General features: G+C 41.8%; 1 protein-coding gene across 1 annotated transcript; it reads right to left on the bottom strand.

Moving 5' to 3' along the window:
• Positions 1-708: 708 nt before the first annotated feature.
• On the bottom strand, positions 709-25,524 carry LOC142558102 (S-formylglutathione hydrolase). The gene is made up of 7 exons (XM_075670265.1): positions 25,268-25,524; positions 25,037-25,135; positions 21,082-21,206; positions 20,423-20,487; positions 15,876-16,095; positions 1,728-1,829; positions 709-836 (listed from the first exon to the last, which is right to left on the bottom strand). Exons 1-7 carry the CDS (start codon positions 25,425-25,427, stop codon positions 762-764), a joined length of 846 nt encoding a protein of 281 aa, XP_075526380.1. The 5' UTR covers positions 25,428-25,524; the 3' UTR covers positions 709-761.
• Positions 25,525-25,556: the final 32 nt, after the last annotated feature.

The raw sequence follows: 25,556 nt of genomic DNA, 5'->3' as shown, positions 1-25,556 counted from the left end.
GGCGAGGAGACTATAGAACATGTACTTTGCCACTGTCCTCGATACGGCACGCACCGGCTGTCACTAGCGACCGCGTTGGCACGAATTGGTGACAGGTCACTTTCAGAACAGTCAGTCTTGGAATGCCAACATGAACTGTCGTCGCACCAAAAGTCGGTCAAGGCTTTGTTGACCTTTTTACATGGCAGTGGCCTATTAGAACGACTATAATGACCCCATTCCGTCCCTTTTCATTTTTTGTTCACGCTTTTATTTTTGTCACTGCTCTTCTTTCCGCCTTTACTTTCCCTTTCCCTAGTGCAGGGTAGCAAACCGGAGGTTTTAACTCTGGTTAACCTCCCTGCCTTTCTCTCATTTGCATCTCTCTCTCTCTCTCTCTCTCTGTATTTCGCGGGCATCATCAGTAAGCTGAAATACACTAACACTTGATAGAAAGACAGAAACAGTTTATTCGGACGTACTGCAAACCACTCTGCGACTTTCTCATTAGAATTTCTTTCCTAGCTTCGTTACTTCAAAAGTTGGTTAATTAATTTTGACTAAAAATCTAATTAGGCAAAATACAAAAGATAGCGTGACACACTACATACAAAAATGAGCAACATGCATTCAATTGCATCGTCTTAGGGTGCATCAGCATATCTTAAAACACCCTGTATACAGTGACTTTTGCTTAGATACGTAGATTTATTGGAGACTTAATACATCTTGAAATAACAAAAATTGTATTTCTTTATGGCATGTAGTACAAAGTGATCTCTTCACAAGGCTGCAGCATGGTGCTTGATGTGATCTTCAATGAATGAAGCAATGAAAAAGTAGCTGTGGTCATAACCCTGGAAGAACATGGAACACATATACAGAAAGTAAGCAAGCATACAGCATACCTAGAACAAATTTAACAAGTTTCTGGAACAAAAAGATCAGCAGGTTGTAGGACTACCGACATATTACATCCTGACGTGCAGAGGAACCACCCCATCCCACCCTTTGTACAGGCCGTTTTAAAGACCTAAATTCATTAAGCCACCATGTCATTATTCAAACTGAAGCTGCAAATCTGCACATGGAAGGTCCTTTCATTATCAAATGCAAGAAATTACTCACATAAATGAAACACCACAAAAATAACACAGGAATAAGAACACACACACTAAATCTCACACAGCTGAGGTTGCCAGGCCATGCACTGCTTTTGCCAATTCGCAGGCCCTTACAACTGTGGAAGTCAATGCGTCAAACATGCTCATCTACTAGAAAACATGACGCCCACATTCACAGACACTCCTCTGCCTGGAGCTTCTAGACTGTGCCTACTGGACAGCGGTGCTCACATTACTTAAATATTCACTACATTTGAATAATGCTCCTTGGTGATTATTGCAATTTGGAGTTGCTTGAGAAAAACTTCACTCCTATGCGTTTGACACACAAAAATGCTTGAATGAAGCATGTTATCAAAGGAGCATTGATACCATGTACGTATGCCACCAATGTTTCTTTTGGCACAAGTCCTTCTAGCCATAGCACAATCCATCGTAGCGATGCATTATCTGTTTGTTTCTCTCATTTTTATCATGGTGTTCTGTCCACAATTTCAAGCTCTAGGATCAGATGCTCCATCATTCACTTGTAAATATGTCGCTTGTAATATATTTTTTCCTAGAAAAATAACTAGCTACTATGTTTCTAGATGAAGTGCTCCAACTTGCACACGTCCCCTTCACCTCTTGCATTCGCAGTGTGATGCCCACACCATTCTTCTGTCCAGCTTCCAGTAGATGCTCTGGAAGGAGTTGCTGATCTTTTAGAAAATTGTCCTCCTTGCCCTTGCAAAGAAAATAAATTTTAGTACTGTTAAACACAATAATTAAAAACACATTACAAATATTAGGACCACAATAGGTTGTGCCAAAGGGAACTGTAATTTAGATGTAATTACAATAAATTGTAACGCAGAAACAGGCAGACAGAAATCCACATGACATGGTCTTTTTCTGCCTGTGCTCTTCTGTGCTACGATTTACGATACTGCTCAACCAGAAAAACCAAGTCTTTGTAAGTAGAGTTAAACAAGAATGCAACTTCTAGCTAGTGCATGTTCGGAAAAGTAGAAATATTGGCCTTGATAAAGGCATGGGATACTCTGCAGTGACTAGTGTACCCATTTTATTGAACCGTATTAGAGCACCCATTTCATGCTCTAAATTAAGGAAATATCATTGCTAATCACTGGGCAGAAAGCATAGTTTCAGAATGTGTCGCCAGAATTCAGTCAAAATGTTTGAGTCAAAATTCAAGGGTGACTAAAGGATTCGCAGAGAAGTTCGAGTGGACCAGATGGTCAACATTCATCTTAAAAAAAAAATAATAATAATAAGAAAAAGCACAAAGAAATGTTGCTTGCTGTCTGTGGTTCCATTCTTGCTCTTCTTTTAGCAACAAATAATTCACAATTGCTGAAGGTGATAGCTAGGAAGGGTGAATAAGGCTATTTTCACACTAGGCTCTGTATCCGAGCTAGTTGATAAAACAACATTTTAAGGCAGATAAGGCGCAAATAAAGCACGGACAGCAAAAAGAATGAGGACATACAGAGTGCTACTTCCAACTAAATTTTATTACGCAAGAAAACCTGTATATGTTCATTCACGATTCATAGTAGCAGCACATGCGTCGGAAAGATGCAATATCTGGATAACTGACCAACACCATTGCCCATCGAGACAACAACTGAGCTCTGCACTGACAGATAAAAATCACACCCAGAAAGGAAAACAACACATCGACAACAATATATATATGTGTGAAGGAAATACTTCTTTGAACCCGCAGAAATACAGGTGCACTTACTTAAAAAAGCAAACACAAACATTTAATTTTGACATTTTGGCCAGGGTCCGGCTTTCATCAAGAGCGTATATCTGTGTGCGTGTGTGTGTATAAATGACAACAAAAAAGAGATTGTAGTCCAAAAAGGGAGATTGTTAAAAAGGTAAAAAATAAATAAAAACAACAACGGAAAAATTGTACAAAAAGAAACTAGCACCATGAAATGCTAGAACGCTTCCCTGGGGAATAAAAATTTAAAACAGGTGGTAAATGCAGTGTAAAAAACAAGGGCAGCGCATGTGTAAAAACTCCAGGAAGAGGAAAGAGAAGAGAGAGACCAAAGGAGAGAGTAACCTGAGAAGCTGGTGCACCGCATTACTCAGTGTTGCACATGACCGAGCTCTTTCCTCAAGTGACACAGAAGCCGGGGAGCTCTTTCTTCAAGCTGTTCGATACACAACACTTCAAAAATTTCTCAGCTGCTCTGATCCTCGTAGCTCCTGATTTCTTAGTGTTTTCTTGCATAATAAAATCTAGCTTGAAGTAGCGCTCCGCATGTCCTCATTCTTTACACTGTCTGTGTTTTATATGTACTTTACCTACCTTAGAGCTGTCTATGCACATTTGGAACTGTACATATTATTTTTCCTACAAATTTTTCTCTACACCGACTAACCTACTACAACTTCTTCAGCTGTTCCAAGATCTGTTTGTTTTGGTTATCAGCTTCAGTATTCACACAAAGGCTATCCACATATGCTGCGGTGCCTGCAACGATAGCGATATAATCATACTCGCTTGACAACTGCTACGAGGTTTACTTATGGTTAGCAAGAATCCTAGTCACGTCGGGTCCAGTGCAGAGAGCAGCTGAGCAGTTCCAGCCAAGCACCAGCGCGAGCAAAGCAGCAACACCGACCCTTTACTCTTTGTCTTCCTTACTTCAGGAGCCATGCAGCCGCAGCGACGCTTATGCTATCTTCATCATTACAATGACCCCATGAGAGAAGAGTAGCCATCCTGGCAACTCTGACGACACGATAAGGGGATCATAATACAGTTTAAGCCGGCTGACGTGCACTGTCTCACGACCGCAACGCTACAGGTCGTCGGATGGGGTCAGAGGTTCGACCACATAGTTTACAGTAGATGTACAGGCGACAATCCACTAGGGTCCGTGGTAGTGAGCCAGCAGCTTAGACGAAAGAACAGGAACGTGAGGCAGAATCCATAACTAAACGAGGGAGCTGATACGGAAAGTGGTAGTGCTCAAGGCGTTGTAATGTCAATTCCGCTGGTGAGCTTGACCCTCCGTCGTGAAGGTACGGGCAAGTTGGCGGCATTCTTCAGTGTACTTGGCTACTTCTGATATAGGCCTAAATTCGGAGGCGTTGGATTGGTATGGCAATACTGTATCAATCGTGCACAAGGGTTCTCATCCATACAACAAAAAAAATGACAAAAAACCTGTGGTCGCTTGAGTTGCGGTATTCCAAGCGTAGGTTACAAAGGGGAGAACCATGTCCCAGTTGGAGTGATCCGACGCAACGTATGTAGTGAGATGTCACCAAGAGTGCGATTGAAGCGCTTAGTCAATCCATTGGTTTGAGGAAGGTACATGGTAGATGTGCAGTGGATGACATGGCATTCGGCAAGCAGGGCTTCAACCACTTGGGAAAGAAAGACACGCCCTCTCTCCCTGGGCAGTTCTCAAGAAGCACCATGTCGAAGCACGAAATTGCACAGGATGAAGAAAGCAACCTCGTGTGCTGTAGCAGCAGGGAGGGCGGCTGTCTCAGCATATCGGGTGAGATGGTCAACACCAATGTTTATCCGACGGCTTCAAGACGTAGTGCACAAGAGTGTGCCGTAAAGGTTGATGCCGATGCGATCGAAAGGCCGCGCAGGCAAAGGTAAGAGCTGAAGAGCGCCAGTCGAGCGTTGCGGAGGAACCTTGCATTGTTGGCATGCTTCACAAACATAGATATACTTGAGGACAAAGCTGTACAGTCTGTTTCACACTTAGAAGAAAACTCGGAGTGCGTGCATCGCGAAGCGACAAGCGCTGGAGTCTGGCGGCGGTAGCAGCTTGCGCAGGCGCAGACACTCGAGGACTGCAATCTTGAACCGTGTCATCTGCTACGGCGGCACGTACTGGCTGCATTGTCGGGAAGCGTGCTACTGTCAGGGGCAGTGCACGGATTTCATTGTTACTGCGGGAACTGAGCCAATATTTCTTATTAAGCGTTGTGCGATGCCAAACTCTCAGCTTTCATTGGCCCCATTGGGGTTCTACGAAGTTCTTCTGACGGCACGCTTATTTTGCTGTTTCGAAAGGCCGAGGTACTGATTATGTGCACGTATATTTCTTCACTGTGTGTGCTACCATAATACGCAGCCACAAGAAAGGGGCACCAAACTGTGCGCGCAGTGTCCTCTGTCTTTATTTGACGCGAAAGGAAAACAAAGCACTCAAGAATAACTATACGAGTCGAACACTATGAAAGAAACAGATACGAAATAAAGGAATGCTTTAGGTTAAGACAGTGAACTGAAAGTGTTTATTCTTGACAATAGTTCATTACTCAAGACAAGCCCTGCCAGCCGGCGGGGAAATGCACGTGTCACACTCCGAACATCACTTAGTATCTCGTCACGTCCCCAGCAGCAGCGATGACAGCGCTCATTCTGGAGGGCAGTGAGGTGTAAATTGACTTGGTAGGTGATGTGTTCATTCGCAGCATGTCTCACTCGCTGACGATGGTGGACTTTGTGGTGATTTGGCACTCCTTAAACTTCTTAAGATAAAGAAAGTAAATGACCTTGAAAAGCCAATGCAGTGTCATCTCCTTGCTTCGCTCATTGGTGATCGAAGAATGGTGCGGCTCTCTACAGATCAGGGATGTTTACAAGATTCAAGATTGATCTGAATAAAGCTGGTGCTCGTCTGTCTTAGTTCATTCCAGCTTTTTATCAGACCAGAACGGTGCTAAATCGTTCGCCTTGTTCACATGGCTTGTGTACTGGAGAGAGAATGACTGAACATTATCGATCTGTGCTCTAGGAACTATACTAAAAAAAAATATAGCAGAGATGACAGGACAATCACTTAAAGCAGTGAACAGGGTACTGCAGGCCTACAAGAAAGAAGGGCACATCAGGGATGCCCCTCGCGGACGTCCACCAAAGGCCACAACGGACGAGGAGGATTTGTCCATTGTTGCGGCTGCTGTAGACTACCCCTGCGCCTCAAATCAAGAGCAACGACAAAGCTTGAAGCTGAAGGCTTCGAGGTCTACCGTGAGGCGGCGGCTCAATGAAACCGGCCTAAGGAGCAGATCAGTCGCTTAAAAGCCATTACTTAGGTTTACAAATAGAGCAAAGTGGCTCGGCTTTGCCCAAGAACATGAAGGGTGGACTGTGTCACAAAGGAAAAATGTTGTATTCAGTGATAAATCCATTTTTACGACCGCTGGCGACCAGCGAAACCGAATTTGGCACCCTGCCAAGATTTGGTAAGTTATTTTATAGAACCAATTATTACTCATCCATAAAATTAAGATAGTACTTCTTAATATTTAAGTTGGTTTACCTCACATGCGGATTTAGCCTAATTTTATTTGCTTCGGGGAGATCAATAATTCAGTGCTAAGGAATTTCTCCACTGTTAGGAACGGCCTGCAGAGGTGCCGACATGCAGTTTTCTCAGCCAGCTGCAGCTGCGAGCGTGGCGAGCTTCCCCGAAGAGACCATGGAAGCCTTCACCACCTGCCACGGTGACTCGTTTGATAGGGACGATGATGTGCTGCATCAACACCCCGTCGGTGCCGCTATGACTAAATGCGATCGGCGGACCAAATATTGTTAGTGAAATCGCCAACGCCTTCACGGTTCGACTGAAGCAGATGGAATTCCTGGAAAGAGATGCTTTGCGGTGCCTTCTCATGAGCCTTTGAAGACACCAGACAATGGAGAGCCGAGGCGGAAGCTGTACGAGGTCAGCTCGGGGATTAAGAGCCGCCTGCTCGGGTCGAGCACCGTGACCACGAGAACCCACTCTCCTCGACGTGGTCAGTAAAACCTGTGTGGTAGTGTGTGTAACCCTCCCCCTAAAAGGCGGGCCGACTACGATGATGCTGGACGCTACGAATCGGCGGTGAACTGCCGTTTTTCCCTCACCTAGGGAGGACAGAGTGTTTATAAGCAGCTGTTGTCGGCTGCTAGAGTGTGCTCGTGAGCTGTGTGCTCGTGCTCGACAAGTGGTGTGCAAGGGTGCCTGGAGCTCGTATGCTACGTACTTCGTCTTGCGTGCTCCATTTGGGAGTCACGTTAGACTGTCGAATGTATCCCTTCTTTTAATGTAAATATGTAAATAAATCCTGTATGCCTAGTTCCTCCCAGGTTTCTCCCTACGACCTCCAACTCTTAGACCACTTAAGAAGTAAAAAGGGCAACTATATTTGGCTAACACAGTTGCTTAATAAAGTAGGCCAGTGAACCACGAATGAACAATTTATTGCGGTCAGTATTGCAGTTACATCGTCGAGCCTGAGCCAGTGCATGCGCTTGTGATTCGAGCGAGTGCTCGCAATCCATGCTGTAAACATGAACATAAATGAGATTGGCCCAGATTCTTGGACAACTTGACTACCTAATCTAAAATATCTAATCAATATATGCTTTCTTTTCTTGTCCCAGATACATGCTGCCGCACCTGCATGCAACGGGTCACAGCGAGCGGGCACACTAGTGTACCACTAGATTACCAAAGATGGGCTTGGCCCACTGATACGCTTAGAAGGCAAGTTCACCGCTGAAAGGTATGGGGCAATCATAGACGACGTACTGATTCCCTACGGTCATGACGGCCCGTTCCCGGAAGGCGACTGCATATTCCAACACGATAGCTCGCCGATCCATACTGCACGTGTTGTGCAAGAACTGCTCGATGAGCGCGGCGTCACTGTCCTGGGATGGCCGCCCCAATCCCCGTTCCTCAAAATCATTGAAAATGTATGGGGCTCATTGAAAGTATCGCTGGCATGCCATCATCTGCATGGGTTGTCCGAGGATAGGCTCTGGTCATCAGCGAGTGGGACGTTCTCCGAATGGACACATGCTTACTGAGTCACTTTACACCTCACTGCCCTTCAGAATGTGCGCTGTCATCGCTGCCGCTGGGGACATGACGAGATACTAAGTGATGTTCGGAGTGTGACACGTGCATTTCCCCACCGGTTGGCAGGGCTTGTCTTGAGTAATGAACTATTGTCAAGAATAAACACTTTCAGCTCACTGTCTTAACCTAAAGCATTCCTTTATTTCGTATCTGTTTCTTTCATAGTGTTCGACTCACATAGTTATTATTCTTGAGTGCTTTGTTTTCCTTTCGTGTCAAATAAAGACAGAGGACGTTGCGCGCATAGTCTGGCGTTTCTTTTCGCCGTGTATTACAGTAGCACACACAGCGAAGAAATATACGTGCACGCACTCAGTATCCCGGCCTTTCGAAAGAATAAAAGAAGCGTGCTGTCAAAAGAAGTTCGTAGAACCCCAATGTGGCCAATGAAAGCTGAGAGTTTGGCATCGCACGCTTAATAAGAAATATCGGCTCAGTTCCCGCAATAACAATGAAATCCGTGCACTGCCCCTGACAATAGCACGCTTCCCAACAAAGTGGCCAGCGTGCGCCGCCGTAGCAGACGACGCGGTTCAAGACTACGCTCCTGGGGCGTCTGCATCTGCGCGAGCTTCTGCCTCCGCCCGACTCCAGCGCTTGCTGCATCGCGATGCAATGCGCTCCAAGATTTCCCCTTAGTGTGAAACAGACTGTACATAGCGCACCAGTAGAAGTGTTGGCACAACCTTGCTTAAGTTTTCAGCATGCCTGCGTGAGCACTCTGTGGGTCGGCATGAAAAGCAGTGCAGATGTCGGAGTGCATGTGACGAGGTATTACAAGAAGTCACTTGCGACCATCCGGTATATAGTTGCGGCAATAGAGCAGGTTGCCTCGCACGGTAAAATGAGAGGCTTGACGGCGGAGCGCAAAAGAGATCGTGATGGTGGTAGACTCCGACAGAAGGTCAAGCAGGGCAACAATCCACGGATCCTTCCATTGCTCTGAATGCATGGGCTCGACGTTGAGCGCTGAGATTGGCGCGTACTGTGCCGAGAGAGATGCTGTATCATGGGAGAGAGGAGAGCGAGAAAGGACGTCCGTGTTGGAGTGCTTGCGGCCAGACCTGTACACCACTTGGATATCATACTCTTGAAGCAACAGGGCCCAGCGAACGAGGCAGTCCGAGGGGTCTTTCAAAGTCGGCAACCAGCAAAGAGCGTGGTGGTCCGTGACGATGTAAAACGGTCGGCCATAAACGCAGGGTCGGAACTTCCCAAGAGCCCAGACTATAGCCAGGCACTCTTTCTCACTTGTTGAATAGTTGGTCTCGGCCTTTGTGAGGGTTAGGCTCGCATAGGCGACAACATACTTGTTATGGCCTGGCTTGCATTGCGTGAGCACTGCACCAAGGCCCACGCTGCTTGTATCTGTGAATACCTCCATAGGCGCCTCGGGGATTGTAGTGCCAGAGTATCGGAGGAGATGTGTGCAGCTGGCGCAGTGTCTGGAATGCATCATCACATTCAAGAGACCAGTTAGACATTTTGATACCAACAGTGAGAAGCTGCATCAAAGGAGCAATAACGGTTGCGAAATTGCGCACAAAGTGACGAAAATAAGAACAAAGGCTGATGAAGCTCTGGAGGTTCTTTAGTGACGTTGGTTTAGGGAATTCGGTGACAGCTCAAAGTTTCGGAGGATCAGGGAGGACGCTGTCTTTGGATACAACATGGCCCAAGATTGTCAAGGTGCAAGCTGCAAAATGACACATTTTGATATTTAACTGAAAACCAGCATTCTTAACATATGTCAAAACTTTGTGGAGATGAGAGAGGTGCGTCGAGAAATCTGAAGAAAACACAACGATGTCATCAAGGTAGCACAGACAGATGTTCCATTTGAGCCCGCAAAGTATGGTATCCATCATGCACTTGAAAGTTGCGGGCGCATTGCAGAGTCCGAATAGCATGATGTTAAATTCATATAGCCCATCAAGGGTGACAAATGCTGTCTTAGGGTAATCATATGCTGCCATAAGAACCTGCCAGTAACCAGATCGCAGGTCTAATGAAGAGAAGTACTTGGCGCCTTGTAAACAATCAAGTGCATCGTCAATTCAGGGTAAGGAGTAGACGTTCTTCCGTGTTACTTTGTTGAGATGGCGGTAATCGACACAGAATCAAATAAAACCATCTTGTTTTTTCATCCACTTTTATTGCCATTAATTTATTATTTCTTTAATTCAATAAGTAAGTGCAAGTAATTTATTCTATGTTGTCCTTAGTGTCTCTGCTTGTTGGCTTCTCATGATATCATTAATAAAAATCGGACCCCTCGGTTAACCCCCTTTTTTCTCCAACAATTATTAGAGATAACACATGACTCTGCACCAATAATTAACTGCCAATTCCGAGATGATGCCATTTTTATTTATTTTTCAAACACTTATGATCGTGTTGAGCACTGTAAACTAATCGAGAAAATAAGGTCTATCGGAATTTAATATAATATAGTAGAATAGATAGCAGCCTATCTGTCAAACCTAACTCAGTACATTGCCATAAGTAATTATGACTCTGACCAACTCGAAGTTTACTCAGAGGTACCAGAGGGGTTCGCATTAGGGCCATCATTATTTCTCATATACGTTAATGACATCGCTGGTTGCACAGAAAGTGGAGTAAAATTACGGCTCTTCGCTGATGATCCGGTAATTGACACTTGCTTGTGAGAAATCGATGACCAGCTTAGATTAAATACTACACTAAACAATATAGCCTATTGATGTGACATGTGAGGAATGGAAATTAATCCTAAGAAAACACAATATATGACCATAACTCACAGAAAGGCGATCTTCAGGTTCAATTATAGATTAATGGGTAATGACTTAATACAAACCGACACCGTCAAATATTTAGGCCTAACCTTTACAAGTTTGTGAAATGGAATACCCATATCGATTACACATGTACAAAGGCCTTCCTAACGCTCGGTTTCTCTAGAAGAAAATTCACTGCTGCACCATCTTATGTGATACTAATATCATATAAAACTTTAGTAAGGCCAATTCTTAAGTATGGTAGCATAGTGTGGAACTTGTACCAGAAAGAACTCACGCAGAAATTAGAAAGTATTCAAAATAAAGCATTGCAATTCATGTACTCTAAGTATTCTCGACATGAGAGCATAAGTGCTCTTAGAAACCAAGTAGCACTGCCTATCCTTGCTTGTCAACATCGTGTAGCTGTCAAGAAGTTTTCTTTACGTCATGACAATATTAATATAAATAAGCGAGATTGGGTGCAGCCACTGTCATCGACGCTCCATTAGAACCTGTCATAATAAACACATCAGGCAGTATCGCACACACTGCGGCTCGTTCAGGTATTCATATTTTCCTTGGCAATTGAAATTTGGAATGTGCTGACAAAAAAATCGTAGAATCAGATTCTGTGGATGGCTTTGTCAAAGATTGTAGCCATATCTTGGTTGCGCATGAGAGTATTTGAGCATGTAGTTTACAAGATAATGTGTTGGTTGAATGCTTGAACACTGTTGCACAAGTAATTGTATGCTACGTTACGATTCGAGATGTAAATATTCCATTGCGCTGAACAGTGGTATCTTATTGAACCCTCATAACTACAATACTGTCATACAACTAATACTGTAATTGTTCTGAGCAAATTTCGTTATTCCTTTTTGATTTACGGGGAAAAAAAGAAAGTTCTTGTTGTGTTGAATGCCAGTGTTGTTCTATAGCAGTTTTCTTTTTCATATTTTTCCTCTTTTTTCCTGTTATTCCCATGCTCATGTGCATTGTTACAATCCACTTCCTGTTTGGGCCTGTGCAAAGGCTCACAGTATTGTTAAGTAAATAAATAAATAAATAAACCAAGAGCCAAGCAGTGGATTTGTCGCTGCAGCTGCTTTTGGTCAAGTGGCGTGGATCGTTCGGGCATCCCGCAACATCACATGGAAGTGGAATTCTCTGCTACTTGCAGTTTATGTGAGTTTTGTGAGCCAACAAAACCAGCGCAGCACTACGCGATAACGAAACTACTGAAATGGAAAAGCGCGGGAGGCACAGCGTCCCATGAAAACGAAACCTTTCGACCGCTTGCGTCAGTGTCAAGGGTGTTGTCAATTAGTTATTTTTTCTAAAAATGAAAGAGAACTGCACAAGTAGCATTTTCTTTTATCTTATAAGGCAATACAACTATGTTTTTATAACGAGTGGTTGAGTACTAGTGACAGAATTTAAATGAGGAGTGCCTTTGTCATCAGGTAAGTACTTGAATGTCCTGGGGGAGTCTCTAATCGTGTCCTGCATTTAGCTCAATTTATCGATTACTAAGGCTCTGTTAGCAATGATATTGACACCTTAGATATTCTCAAGCACCAATCTATCCCTTAAGCTTGACTTTAAATTTGCCTTTAGTGTCCCTTTAAAGAGAGTATTTTTTGCAGCTCCAGCTAGTACAAATTTCTTTAAAATTTGATGACATAATTGTTTATTGACTAATTGATAACTACAATATCTAGGCCATGTCCTTTATAGACATTGCTTATCAGTTAATGTTTTATATAAGTAGCCTTTAGGATCTTTAGGCAAGCTGAAAGAACTAGAAGAGTAACTTGGGCGAGCTGGTGGTGATTCATGTTTCGGAAATTAACAGTGCAAAACAGACAAGGACGAAGGAAAAGAAGAACACGACACTGGCGCTGATTCACAACTCAAGTTTATTTTGAGGTGCCGACTGTTAGCGGAAAAAACTGTTCATTTGTTCTGGCATAAAGATCAAACCACAAGGGAGATTATGGAAGCTTTTCATATTCATAGGAAAGGGGAAAGGTGTGCTAGTAGACTGTCGGTCACTCTTAGTAAAAAAGAATTGCGATATTTGGAAGAAAGTGTTTCACGGTGGATTGTTAAGTCTGGTAGGAAAATTTTGCTATTGTGTTTATGGCTTGGTATGTTTTGACGCACTGGTTTTATCCATGTAATGATGCACTGATGTTTTCCACGTGTGCTTCGACAAGTCACCAGGATGGCTCGTAATGCGCATGCACAGTCGCTTAATTGTTGACATGTTGGCCTGTGTATATAAATGTGACTTTCCTCAAAATAAACTTCAGTTGCGAGTCAGCACCAGTGTCGTGTTCTTCTTCTCCTTCGTCCTTGTCTGTTTTGTGCTGTTAATTTCCAAAACATGAAGCTGAAAGAAAACATTCTTCAGCTTCCTCTGAGATTAATTTGTTGCAGCTGTTATTATTAACTCTTGGAACACAGCAGGCCCCAAACTACGTTTATCGTAAAGAATGCTGGCATTTTCATTTTCTGAAATATTCATCTCCATAACAGTGCTAATGATGCTAAGAAACGGTATAGCCTGCAGGAACATATTTTGCCACCAAATTTATTGTTCCACGAGGACACCAAGTCTCTGCTCTCCTCCACAAAACAATTCATATCTGCATGCTGTATCATGTGCGATACAGCAATTAATTCTTGTTATCCAGAACTTTTCATGTCTTTTTAGTTCGAAACATTACAGTAAATAATTAAACAGATATCCTCATATTATTTGTGCGCTGATTGCAAGTGTATGAATTAGTAAAATAACCTGTTTGTTTACAAACTTTTTGCCATGTTGTGCTACCATACATTTCTTAAGCAAGCATAACTCAGAAATTATTTCTAGTGCAACAGGCACAGTGCATTTTATTGCTAGGCTAAATATGTAGGATCTTCTTTCTTTTTTTCTTCTTTACTGTTTAGCATAACTATGCAATAAAGAAAAGATTAGTACACTTTAACACATTTTTTTCGCAATCCCATGAGAACAACCTGGTACACTTGTAATTATCCTATATTAACGAAATTTGGCATACATACTCCAATATATGTAGAATGCTGATATCTACTTGAAATTGCAATATCTCTCAGCAGTAGCTGCAAAAGTACAAGGTTATATTTCATGAGATTGTGAAAATAATTAAGAGTGTCCTAATTATTTTTGCATAGATCCAGTATTTGTATGTGCTGTTTGGATTTGGTATCAGCACTTCGCGGTCTACAGAGAGCTAAATAAGCTACAACACAATGCTTTTTGTGAAAATTTAATAGACAAGAAAAGTGTTTGCAAAGACCAGTATATTTTGCCGTTGTGTAGGACATTACTCAAGAAATGTAGCAGCTAGACAAAAACTCATAACATATTTGAAATCTGCTTGAAGAACTCTCCAATTGACTCAATTGACCCTTTTACAGCACCCGTGAAGCAGCCACAAGCACTCCCATTTTCTGTGTGCGAAGCACTACAAGATGATCCAGCATAGCCAGTTTAGAACACTGTAGCACACAAATCAACACCTAGTGTGCAGTATAGAAGTGTTGTAGCAGTTTTTCAATAAAGCAGTGGTCCAATACAAGCATAGTAGTTGTATGTTAGGGCTTCCCAGCAGCTAAGCCATATGAGCTAACATAAGCATACCTTAGATCCTTATTATCTTTTTTTCGTGTGTGTGTAAAGCCTCGACTCTATTAATATGCTAAACTATTAATCCCATTGCCGTTATCCCTTGGAATAAGTAGCACAAACATAAGATGGCAACACACAGAAGAGGACAGCACACTCCTGTGTGTTGCCAACTAGCTCAAATGTTAATTCTGCTGCCATTATACTAGCTCTAGGCAATTTGAAATGCTTGTGTTCCTATATGTTTTTGCATTTCAAACCAGCTTGATGGCTGAGAACTGAGAAAGTGATACTCGGACTCTCAGTCCTGCATTTATTGTCAGGCAGGACTGTTTCAGTTAGTCATGCACTGAAGTCCCTGCCTGACAGGACTTCAGGAGGTGAGGATTCCAGTGGACATCGGACAACCAAAAGCAATCAAAATGATCTCACGCACCATCCTAAGCGCGCTTTATACTTATTTCAAAAATGTCTCCCCATGTAGTCTGTAAACTACTTTAAATAATATAGTTTGTCATGTGCTGATGATGCTAACACATTACTTAAAGGACAATATTGTGCCAGATTCATCTAAAAACAAAGTAATAATACAGTTGTAGACTGAAAAAAACTTCAACTTGGTCCCCTTACCTTGAACTAGCCACAGCAGTGACAGGAGATTATACTGGAGCCATACATAACAGTGGGATTCCTTTACATTCAAGAGTGCTGCACAGAGAACTAGCTTCTGCTACGGTTGCTGAAACTTAGGTGCTCTGCACCAGCTATTCTCACCAGACCCCTTCACTGATGTCACCGGTGGCAGACAAGACGAGCACTGTCACTGCACAGTGCGTGTAAAATTCTGCAGTGGTAGTTGTGGCTCCTTTGCAATACGAGATTAGTTTAACTATCATGACCAAGTACTTTACAGGATATTTAAATGGAACAGCTAAATTGGCTAGTTTTGTATATACAATCTGAAATAGCAAATACTACTTTACTTTTAGCAAGATAAGAGATCTGGCATGCAAGAAAAATATTATAACTGAAAGATATGCTACAGTGCCATCTTCAAATTACTGAAGCAACTTCCATGACATCATAGGTTGCAAGAATGACTGGCTAAGGCTAATTGAGTGTTGGAATTTTACGTTCAGGAAAAAGATTTCAACCAAACCTGTTTTGTACTCTTTACGCAGGTTGAGGACAAAAAATCAACAAAAAGACTGATATCTGGGGCATTGCCTGATAATATGAGAAGTGTCATGCATTGAGTGCAAAGGAGACTGGCAAAGGGAAATTCAGGTGCAATTTTCCATGTCAAGAGCTGTTCTTCAACTAAGCATACGCTTGGAACGTTAAAAATGAGCAATCTACCAGACCAGCCTGTTAAGTGCTTGCCTTTGGTGTCCTCTAGTATATATATGAATGCCAAAAGAATTAGACAATGTTTTACCTGGTCAATAAAGAACCACAGGGGTGGTCCCTTGTACTTTTGCACAAGGTGGGTGGCATCGTACTCTTCCCATGCAGCACGGTCCTCACCAAGATAGTTTGAAAATGCCTTTTTACCCCAGGGGCACTCAGCAGGATGGCAGATGGGTGCAAATGCCGACACACTCTTGTACATGCCAGGATTCTTCAGAGCACAAATAAGTGCACCATGACCACCCATGCTGCAACAACAGAAGACGCAACTATAGCAGACAAAATTTGAAACCAACTTGGGTCTGTTTTCAGGGCCTCAGTTTTGATCAAAGGCTGTGTGTCGACTAATGGCCATTCAATTGTCACCATATCATTTTCAATTACAACAAAAATTCCATTAGTGCTCCACACTGCACAGCCAGTTTATTCAATGCCATGCATGCTACATGAACATTCCACTAGACTTTTGGGGCCCTTTGTAAAGACAAATGACAAAACAGCCAAAAACAATAAAGAAAAGAGCAAGTACAATTAACGAGTACAATTTTCACCTTCGCCATTATCAAATGTATCACAGGACAGAGTTGCCTCAGAGATCCAACTTATCCATGTCCTGAGATGGCAGTACTGTGGCCTTCCATGCTACAGCAGACAAGCTGACATAGCCTTAGCATAGAAAGTTTGCACCCACTCACCACGTCACAATCACCGCTTTATAAGGTGAATTTAAGTTGTTTTCTCATCGTTTCACTAAACTCTTAGAAAACTGTACCTTAAAAAAAATTTTGGACAAGCTTTACACAACTAGAAAAACCACTTAGTTCGCCAGCTGATGCTGCAGAAAAAGGGAGAGTCATTTAAAAAAATATTGTGCAGAAACCATCGACGATCATTGTCAATGCAAGTGAATAGCCCAAATGAACGAGAGCAAGCGAGGGAGAGAGAGCATTTTCCCTGCCGAGCCCGACCACTAATCAACCACGAAAACAGCCAAAGGAGCCAAAGAACGCCATTCACTTTAAAACTTAGAAAGTTGCAAGATTATATTAGTTGCTTTTATCCTAGTTCAAAAATTTGTGCTTAAAGAGGAAGCTATAGCTCGAGAGAGAGAGATAGAGAGAATAAACTTTAAGAGAACAAGCATTTTTACTTTGGCTCAAAAGGTTCATCTAAATACACTGGAACAGAGAAATCTTTTTTTCTCAGCAAGCACTGCATCGATATTGATGAAGTTTGTTGCATTAACAATAAAAAGTTAAAATCCAGTGATTTTAGGGAGCAGATTTTTTATTTAGATGTCAATTTTCTAACAAATTTTCTTGAATATTGCAAAATTACAAAACTTAACTATGAAGTTTACAGCTCTGTAACTCTTCAATGAAAAACAATCATGATTTTGTAAACTGCACCTAATAATACATATAAAGTGGAAAAAAAATTGATGTACAATACACTACTCTGAAATATACCACTAAATTCCGAGTAGAACTTTTGCAAAGCCCTTGCAGACATTGTAAGAATTTCATGCAAGGTGTAAATTCATATATCAAATCTGTCCACTTAGATGCTCTAACAGATTAACTTACATAACAGCAATATCTGTTTTTGGTGCAAAGTTGCGAACTTGTAAAATTTCTGCTTCAATTTTCCTAAACATTAATTTTAGGAAATTTCTGCAAAAAGTTCCATGCCCTAAATCGAAATCCTACTTCTTAGTAACTTTTTCTCTTACATGCAAGACATTTCACTCAAATCAGTCAAACAGTTGTCTCAAAAAACCTTTCTGCATTTTACATGTTTTAGAATAGGGAAATTGGAGTTGGCCCTGAGCTAAAGCTTCCTTTCAAAGAAAGTGCGCAACACTTTTAGTAAAGTTTCAAGATGCCCCTAGGTCTCCGACAAGGATGTTTCCTCAGTAGTGCATCAGTGAAATTATCAGTGAAACAGCAGAAGACAGCTTTAGGGGACAAATTGTTATGTGTGTCCCTGCGCCCCCCCCCCTCTTTTTTTTTTATTTGTCCCTATTTATCATGTGCTATGTATATGAAGTGAAAATGTACCAACTTGCCCAAACCACTGCAGAATCTAAAGCTGCTGTGCCTCAACTCTCCACTGCCTTCCAATGCATTTTTGCTCCATTTTAAAATTCCTATGATGTAGGAAACTGTAGTTCTCAAATGGTGAAGGCAATGCTATACCCAGTGGGAAGTTCATAATGCTGTGCTTTGTACACTCTTCTTTATGTTTTACCCCCAAGTTAGGTATGACTTGTTTCATATGCCCAATTCACCACGGTTACTTTGTTTGTCACACCTTTGCATTTTATTGTTGTTTGTAAAACCAGTTATAAGTTTCTGCATGAAAGGCAAAAGAACTTGAATTTTATACATGTCTCATGGTAATGCCTATGTGCATGCTTGAGCCTTGGTTTCTACGTTGGGTGAGAATGGGGGTGAAGACAGGAGATGTTTCTGGTTGAACACATTTTTTTTGGCACTGCTGCAACATGTTTGTGAGCCCTCAAATTTTTGCTGCCTGTTGTATGCTGACATTGATCAGCCACCTCTTGAGCTAACTAACGTGTACATGGAAGCAATAATGAAGTGTGCTCAGTGTATTAACATTGCCTAGTACAAGTTTGCAGGTTCAATAACTGCCACGATGGCCACACTTTCATGAATGTTAAATGAAAAACTGAGATTTGGGGGCACATTAAGGAAAACTACGTGGTCAAAATTTTGATTTTTGTACAATGCCCAACATACCAGTCGAAATTGGAACACTAATGCATTATTATGCATTACAAAAATGTTGCAAGCCAGTGGCAGGCATAGCACTCTGACTTCAACAATTTAGAAATAGTGTATTGAAGCTCATTTTAGGTAGTGAATAACAGCAAATTTCTCTGAAGTGCCGTTGCCCTCTTTTTGGTTCATTGCAGGTAACATCTATAAATGTTTGCTCACTGTTAATGAAAACCAATGATTACTCTTTATATGAATTAATTTTTTGTTTGTGTCAGTGGCTGTGGTGAAGTTATCAGGTTTCATTTCTCCTGTCAAGTCAGAAATTGGAACAGCTAAATTGTTGGTGTGCCTATCTCTACTCCATTAAGTGCACATACCACTAGGTATGTGCTGGCTGCAGTCTTGCTGACCAGGCAATATGGGCCATTTATTACGTGCCTGAATAGACAACTTGCTGCTGGCTGCTGTCTGGCCTAGTAGACAACTTGGGTCACTGGGTATGTGCCCAAATAGACAACTCTGGCACTGTGCATGTGGTATTGGTATGTGACCATTTTTGGCCAATCCCTCAGAATGGTTGTGCTAAGGTGACAGTACGTAGTCATAAATATATTAAAACGATAGCACCCCATCCGCAACAGACACTTCCACATCAAGTGTGTCTGCTTGATGGATAGCCACTGTAACAGAATTGCAGCCAGGATACTAGGGATTGCTACGTTGTTTCAACTGGGGTGCAGTGATTATAAGATATACTGTGTCGTGTTATCATTCGGTATTGCGGCTGGCAGCGAGACAGCTGCTTCGCGTGTCTGCTGATGTGCCCATAAAGTTTCGTGACTCATGCATATGGCATCGGGATACAATAATCATCATAAGACATAAAACATATACATCACCAGTTACACACCCTTCATAAGAAAGATTTCTAATCGCATTAATATAGCCAATCATCTCTAAAGGATGTATGCGTTGCCAATTTTTGCCTCTAAACAGCACACTTTTTGAATGTCCATAGAAGACAAAGGGTTCACATGATGATGGAAACCGGAGTGTAAGGCCAGTGCCACTTCTGGCGACAGCCAGGAATGGCGCTGGCTATTAAACTATTGTGTACAATACCAGAGGGCATCAAAGTTTAAAAAAATTAAATTCTGGGGTTTCACATGCCAAAACTATGATCCAATTATGAGGCATGCCCTTGTGGGGGACTCCGGATTAATTTTGGCCACTAGGGGTTCTTTAACGTGCTTCCAATGCATAGTACAAAGGCGTTTTTGCATTTCGCCATCAAAATGCGGCCACTGTGGCCAAGATTGGATCCCGCAACCTAGTTCTTAGCAGCACAAAGCCGAAGCCGCTAAGCAACCACAGCAGTTAGGGCATCGAGACTGCCAGACTCGAAATCCTCGCTGTGCAGCGGTTCAAGACAGAGGTTCAGAGGAAGACGAAAACTTGGAAGTAATCAACTGCGAGCAATTAAGGGAATCCTCAGCATACAGCTTACTTGTCATCAGGGCTTCCCTTAGGCTTCCTTTGTCTACCGACTGTTGAACATGTCTTCAATACACACTCTTGCAGTGTAATGTTTTTATGCCATACTGTTGGAACTCATTTTCTCTAGTGACTTTTTTTTATTAAAGAAATGTCACACTAGAGTCACTTGCAAACACATTTATACATTACTAAGCAAAATGTCAGCTTGATGTGTGCATGAAGTATAAAATACTATGTTCATGCCCCAAGAAACAACGCACATTTTTCCCAAATAAAATGGCAAAATGACGAAAGCATCTGTTTTCAATGACAAGTTGCAAGGACAGCATACCTGTGCCCAAATATGCCTTGTCTGGTAGTGTCAACTGGGAAGCTTTTCTTCATTATGGCAGGCAGCTGAATTTTTGTAACAGGAAAAAAAGAAAAAAAGCAGTAGGACGGCCATTAATTAATGACACTACTGCATGTATTTATGCTAGGTGAAAATACAATGGAAGCAGTTGATATCCATGTCTACTTTGGTTTGGGCAGATTAAATTAATTATTTTATTGAAAAACAAAAAAAAGCCATCATGTTGTGTTTAACATTACTGTCATACAGATCACTTTAATCTGAAATCATTAATCAGTTCTTGAAAGGTAATTTTTCCCAATGGCAGCAACGAATTTTATTGTAAGGACACTGTCTTGTTCATGTTTAAAACTCTCAGGGAGTGTGCAGCAATTCAATGTTTTGTTTGAATTATGATAACTATGAAGCATCAAATACGTATGGCCACGGCTAGTGCTGTTATTAGAAAATGTGTCAATGCAAACTTTCCTTTGTTATTTGAAGACATGTGCCCTATGTTTCTCTATTTGGTGTAAAGTTTAAATTTCTTCTGCTATGTTGATAGGGATATCAGCACACTAGAAATGCAAGATCTCACTACCTTATAACTGTAGCATAAATGACACTGAGAAAGGAAAGTACAGAAAAAACAACAACACCTCTTTTGTCACATAGGAGTACATCTTGTAGTTTTCCTTCCATTTACCCTGGGTAGCATCCAGATAAAAGCCAGCACCAGTGCCAAGGTCATAACTATCATCCTCTCCTTCAATGTTGCATCCACCTGAAGAAAATTACTCCTTAATACAATACTACTATACAAGGGCCTTGTACATATGCTTACCTTTCAGAGCATTTATTTATTTGTACATACTACAATGCAATAAGCACTATAGCAGGAGTGGGTTAACAGAGGGAAATTAAGACACACCAGAATACCATACAGCGTTAAGGGTTATATCCTAAGACGTGTTTTGTATCTTGGATTGTAGATACAAAACTTCAGGATGGGCATGAGCGAATAGACCCAGGTAAGGAATCCCAATCTTCTGTGGAACGAGGGAAAATGCTGAATTTAAACATATTAGTGGCATGCAAAGTAGGGCATCAAGTTTAAGTTGTGATGTCATCTCATCAATGACTCTGGCATGAGGTTAGTATAGTTATTTTTTGAACGTCTAACGGAAGAATTGATGATGCTGTGCAAGAAGTCTAATGATGCCATGCGGCGACATGAATAGAGCAAAGTTAAATTCAAAGAACAAAGCGCAGAAGAAGGTGAAAAGTCACGATCATAACAGTATTATATAAATCTTACAGCTTTTTTCCTCAATTCCTTCTAGCCTGTTAATCTCCCACTGCTTATAAGAGTTCCAAACAACAGATGCGTAGTCAACAACAGGACGGATTAGTGATTTATATAATAGCTTAGCATCTTTTGGAGGGCTGGATAGCGTGCGACGTAGGTAACCTAATTTCTTTAGTGCTTTGTTAGAAATGTAAAAAAACGGAGTTTTACGTGCCAAAATCACGTTCTGATTATGAGGCACGCCGTAGTGGTGGACTCCAGAAAATTGGACCATCTCGGGTTTTTTAGCATGCACCTAAACATAAGTACATGGGTGTTTTTGCATTTCACCCCATCTAAATATAGCCTCCGTGGCCGAGATGCAATCCCACGACCTCGCCCCCCCCCCCCCCCCCCCCATGCTTAGCAGTCCAACACTAAAGCCACTAAGCAACCACGGTGGGTAGTTACAAATGCAATCAATGTGATTAGACCATGACATGTTATGCGTAAAAATGACACCGAGATACTTATACTCAGTTACCCTACCCACAGCGCGGTTATTGAAGGAGTAATGAAAAATAGAAGAAGATTTTTTTACAGTATGACATAAGGACGGTTTTACCAAAGTTAATGCTCATTTGCCGGGTGTTGCACCAAGTACAAAACCTAACAAATGACTCCTGGGGGCAGTAATGATCATTACAACAGTTAATCACTTCTTACAAAACACAATCATCGGCATAAAGACGAATGTTAGCACAGATGTTAACAGGCAAATAATTTATGTAGATTAAAAAAAGCAGTGGCCCAAGAATGGAGCCTTGGGGCACTCCAGATGTCACATCAATAGCAGTACAGTCGGTGAAGCTGTGAGAAGTTTCATAGAACATCAGCTTAATAGAAGTGCACTGAACCTATGGGTAACTGACAAAGCTCCCAGACCTTTATAGATAAGAGAATTTGGCAGAACAAAGTTTGTCTCAAGGCAGTCTACTGTAGGCACTTTTCAATAAAAATTAAATTCTGGGGTTTTACATGCCAAAACCATGATCTAATGGTATGCACCCAATGCACAGTACATAGGAATTCCTTTTTTTTTTTTCATTTTGCCCTGACAAAATGCAGCTGCCGTAGCAAGTTGATCCCGTGCCTTCATGGTTAGCAGCACAATGCCATAGCCACTAAATTTTGTGGCGGGCAGAATGGATGCAGTAGTGCAGCAAATATCATTATTTCATTGTCAGTATTGCATATCATTGCATTCATCATCATAATCATCACCATCAGCCTATTTTTATGTCCATTGCAGGACGAAGGCCTCTCCTTACGATCTCCACTCACTCCTATCCTGTGCCAACTGATTCCAACTTGTGACTGCAAATTTCCTAATTTCATCACCCTACCTAGTTTTCTGCTGTCCTCAACTGTGCTTCCTTTCTATTGGCACCCATTCTCTAATGCTAATGGCCCACCAGTTATCTAACCTGTGCATTACATGACCTGCCTAGCTCTATTTTTTTTCTCTTAATGTCAATTAGAATATTGTCTATACCCGTTTGCTCCCTGATCCAAACCTCTGCTCTCTCTCAGTCTCTTAAAGTTATACCTAGCATTCTTCGTTCCATCGCTCTTTGTGTGGTCTTTAACTTGTTCTCAAGCTTCTTTGTCAGTCTCCAAGCTTCTGCCCCATATGTCAGCACCGGTAAAATGCACTGATTGTACACCTTCCTTTTCAATGATAATGGTAAGCTTCCAGTCAGGCGCTGACAATGTCTGCCACAGGCGCTCCAACCCCATTTTTATTCTTTTGTAAATTTTCTTCTCATGATCAGGGTTCCAAGTGAGTAATTGAGGTAGGTAAACATACTCCTTCAGACTCTAGAGGCTGACTGGCGATCCTTACCTTGTTCTGTTGCCCAGTTATTCATGATTATCATTGTCTTCTGCATATTAATCTTCAACCCCACTCTTACACTTTCTCTGTTAAGTCCTCAATCACTTGTTAAAATTCGTCCCCAGTGTTGCTGAACAGGTCAATGTCATCTGCAAACCAAAGGTTACCAAGATTTTCGCCGTTGATCCTCACTCCTAAGCTTTCCCAGTTTAATTGCTTGAATATTTCTTCCAAGCATGTAGGGACCAGCATTGGAGAGATTGTCTCCTTGTCTGACCCCTTTCTTGATAGATATCCTTCTACTTGTGGAGAATTAAGGTAGCTGTGGAGTCTCTGTAGATCTTTTGCAAGATATTTATGTAAGCCTCCTGTACTCTTTCATTATGTAATGCCTCTATGACTGCTGGAATCTCTACTGAATCAAATGCCTTTTCATAATGTATGAAAGCCATATAGAGAGTTTGATTGTATTCTGCAGATTTCTCAATTACCTGATTGATGACATGGATGTGATCCACTGTAGAATTCCTGAAGCCAGCCTGTTCTCTTGGTTGACTGAAGTCAAATGTTGCCCATATTCTACTGGAAATTATCTTAGTGAATATTTTATACAATCCTGAAAGCAAGCTAATGGGTCTATAATTTTTGAATCCTTCTTGTGGATTAGTATAATGTTGGTATTCTTCCAGTCCTCTGGTACACATGAAGTCGTGAGGCATTGCATAAAAATGAGCCGCAAGCTTTTCAAGCGTGATGTGTCCTCCATTTTTTATTAAATTGACTGTTATTCCATCTTCTCCTGCCGTTTTTCCCTGGGTAATGTCGTGCAAGGCCCTTCTAACTTCATTGCTAGTCATAGAAGGAGCCTCTGTATCCTGTTCATTACTACTTCTAATGAAGGTAGCGTGGCTGCTCTGGGTACTGCACAGGTCAGTATTGAATTCTTCCCCTGCTTTTACTATATCTTCGAAATTGCTGATAATATTACCCTGCTTAGTGACTAGCAAATATTAGTGTTTTCCCATTTCTTTATCTGCTCACTTTGTACAAGTTTCTTAGAATTCACGTAATCATTAACCCATTGCTCCATCGGCTTCTTACGTTAAGGTATTCTTTACAATAATTTGTTGTAACTTATAAACTTGAGCGACGCTACAACTTAGGTAAACAGAACGAGTGTTTACTTTCAACAATATCGAACGGTGGACCGGCCTTCATCAGCTGGGGTTTGCAAAGTGCCACTACGGTAGTGAGATTGAAGACGCCACATGGCGTGTAGCGTGGCAGAACTGATATGTAAGTGTTTACAGTGTACTTTTTTAAAATATGGTATAAAGTGTGCAAGCACGTGTGCCCAGTATGCTAAATTCAACATGTCTTTGGAAAACACCTGAGCGACCACAATGCGATAAGTTAATCCCAAACTTACGAGGGCTCGTGTCGGGGCATACTATAGCCACTGACATTTCACTGGCATACCTCTGGGCTCCAGCTTTCTGTATAAAATTCTGCTCAGTGCAAGTCAGCCCTGCAATGAAAATTATATAAGGAATTAGCACGCACGCAGGTTAGCCGGACGGCACAATATTCCACTGCAAGCATTACGTAGTTTTAAATCAGAGGCGATTGCTACAGAACGAAAGGGTAGTAGCTACTTCACCAGAAAGCCAGTAAAGAAGAGGCACGGAGGCAACTTCTGATTTAGGCGGCAAGTAGATTGCAAACTTCATTGTGCATTTCAGCGTTTCACTGAAGTGACTGTAGACTTTCTGCAGGCCATTAAAGCACTTGCTGCTGGAAACCAACGTAAGCGCTTCCATTTCTGATCTTAGCTCACACACCTCTCGATGCAACACGCAAACTGATAAAAAGTAGAATTCGGCTGCTTGGTCCGTATCACGTGGTGTGCATATGTTGAAGCGTGCACTAGAGTGCGTGTACTCAACTTT

This window comes from Dermacentor variabilis, chromosome 1 (assembly GCF_050947875.1).
Source record: "Dermacentor variabilis isolate Ectoservices chromosome 1, ASM5094787v1, whole genome shotgun sequence".
NCBI classification, from domain to species: domain Eukaryota; kingdom Metazoa; phylum Arthropoda; class Arachnida; order Ixodida; family Ixodidae; genus Dermacentor; species Dermacentor variabilis.
This window is presented reverse-complemented; position numbering and strand designations above follow the sequence as displayed.

Coding starts and splice junctions, on each gene's coding strand:
- LOC142558102 (XM_075670265.1), bottom strand. CDS start 25,427: ATGGAAGCGCTTACGTTGGTTTCCAGCAGCAAGTGCTTTAATGGCCTG. Junction 25,136..25,267: donor TCTTCTTTACTGGCTTTCTG/GTGAAGTAGCTA, acceptor TTTTCATTGCAG/GGCTGACTTGCACTGAGCAG. Junction 1,830..15,875: donor TGTGGTTCTTTATTGACCAG/GTAAAACATTGT, acceptor TTTCTTTGCAAG/GGCAAGGAGGACAATTTTCT.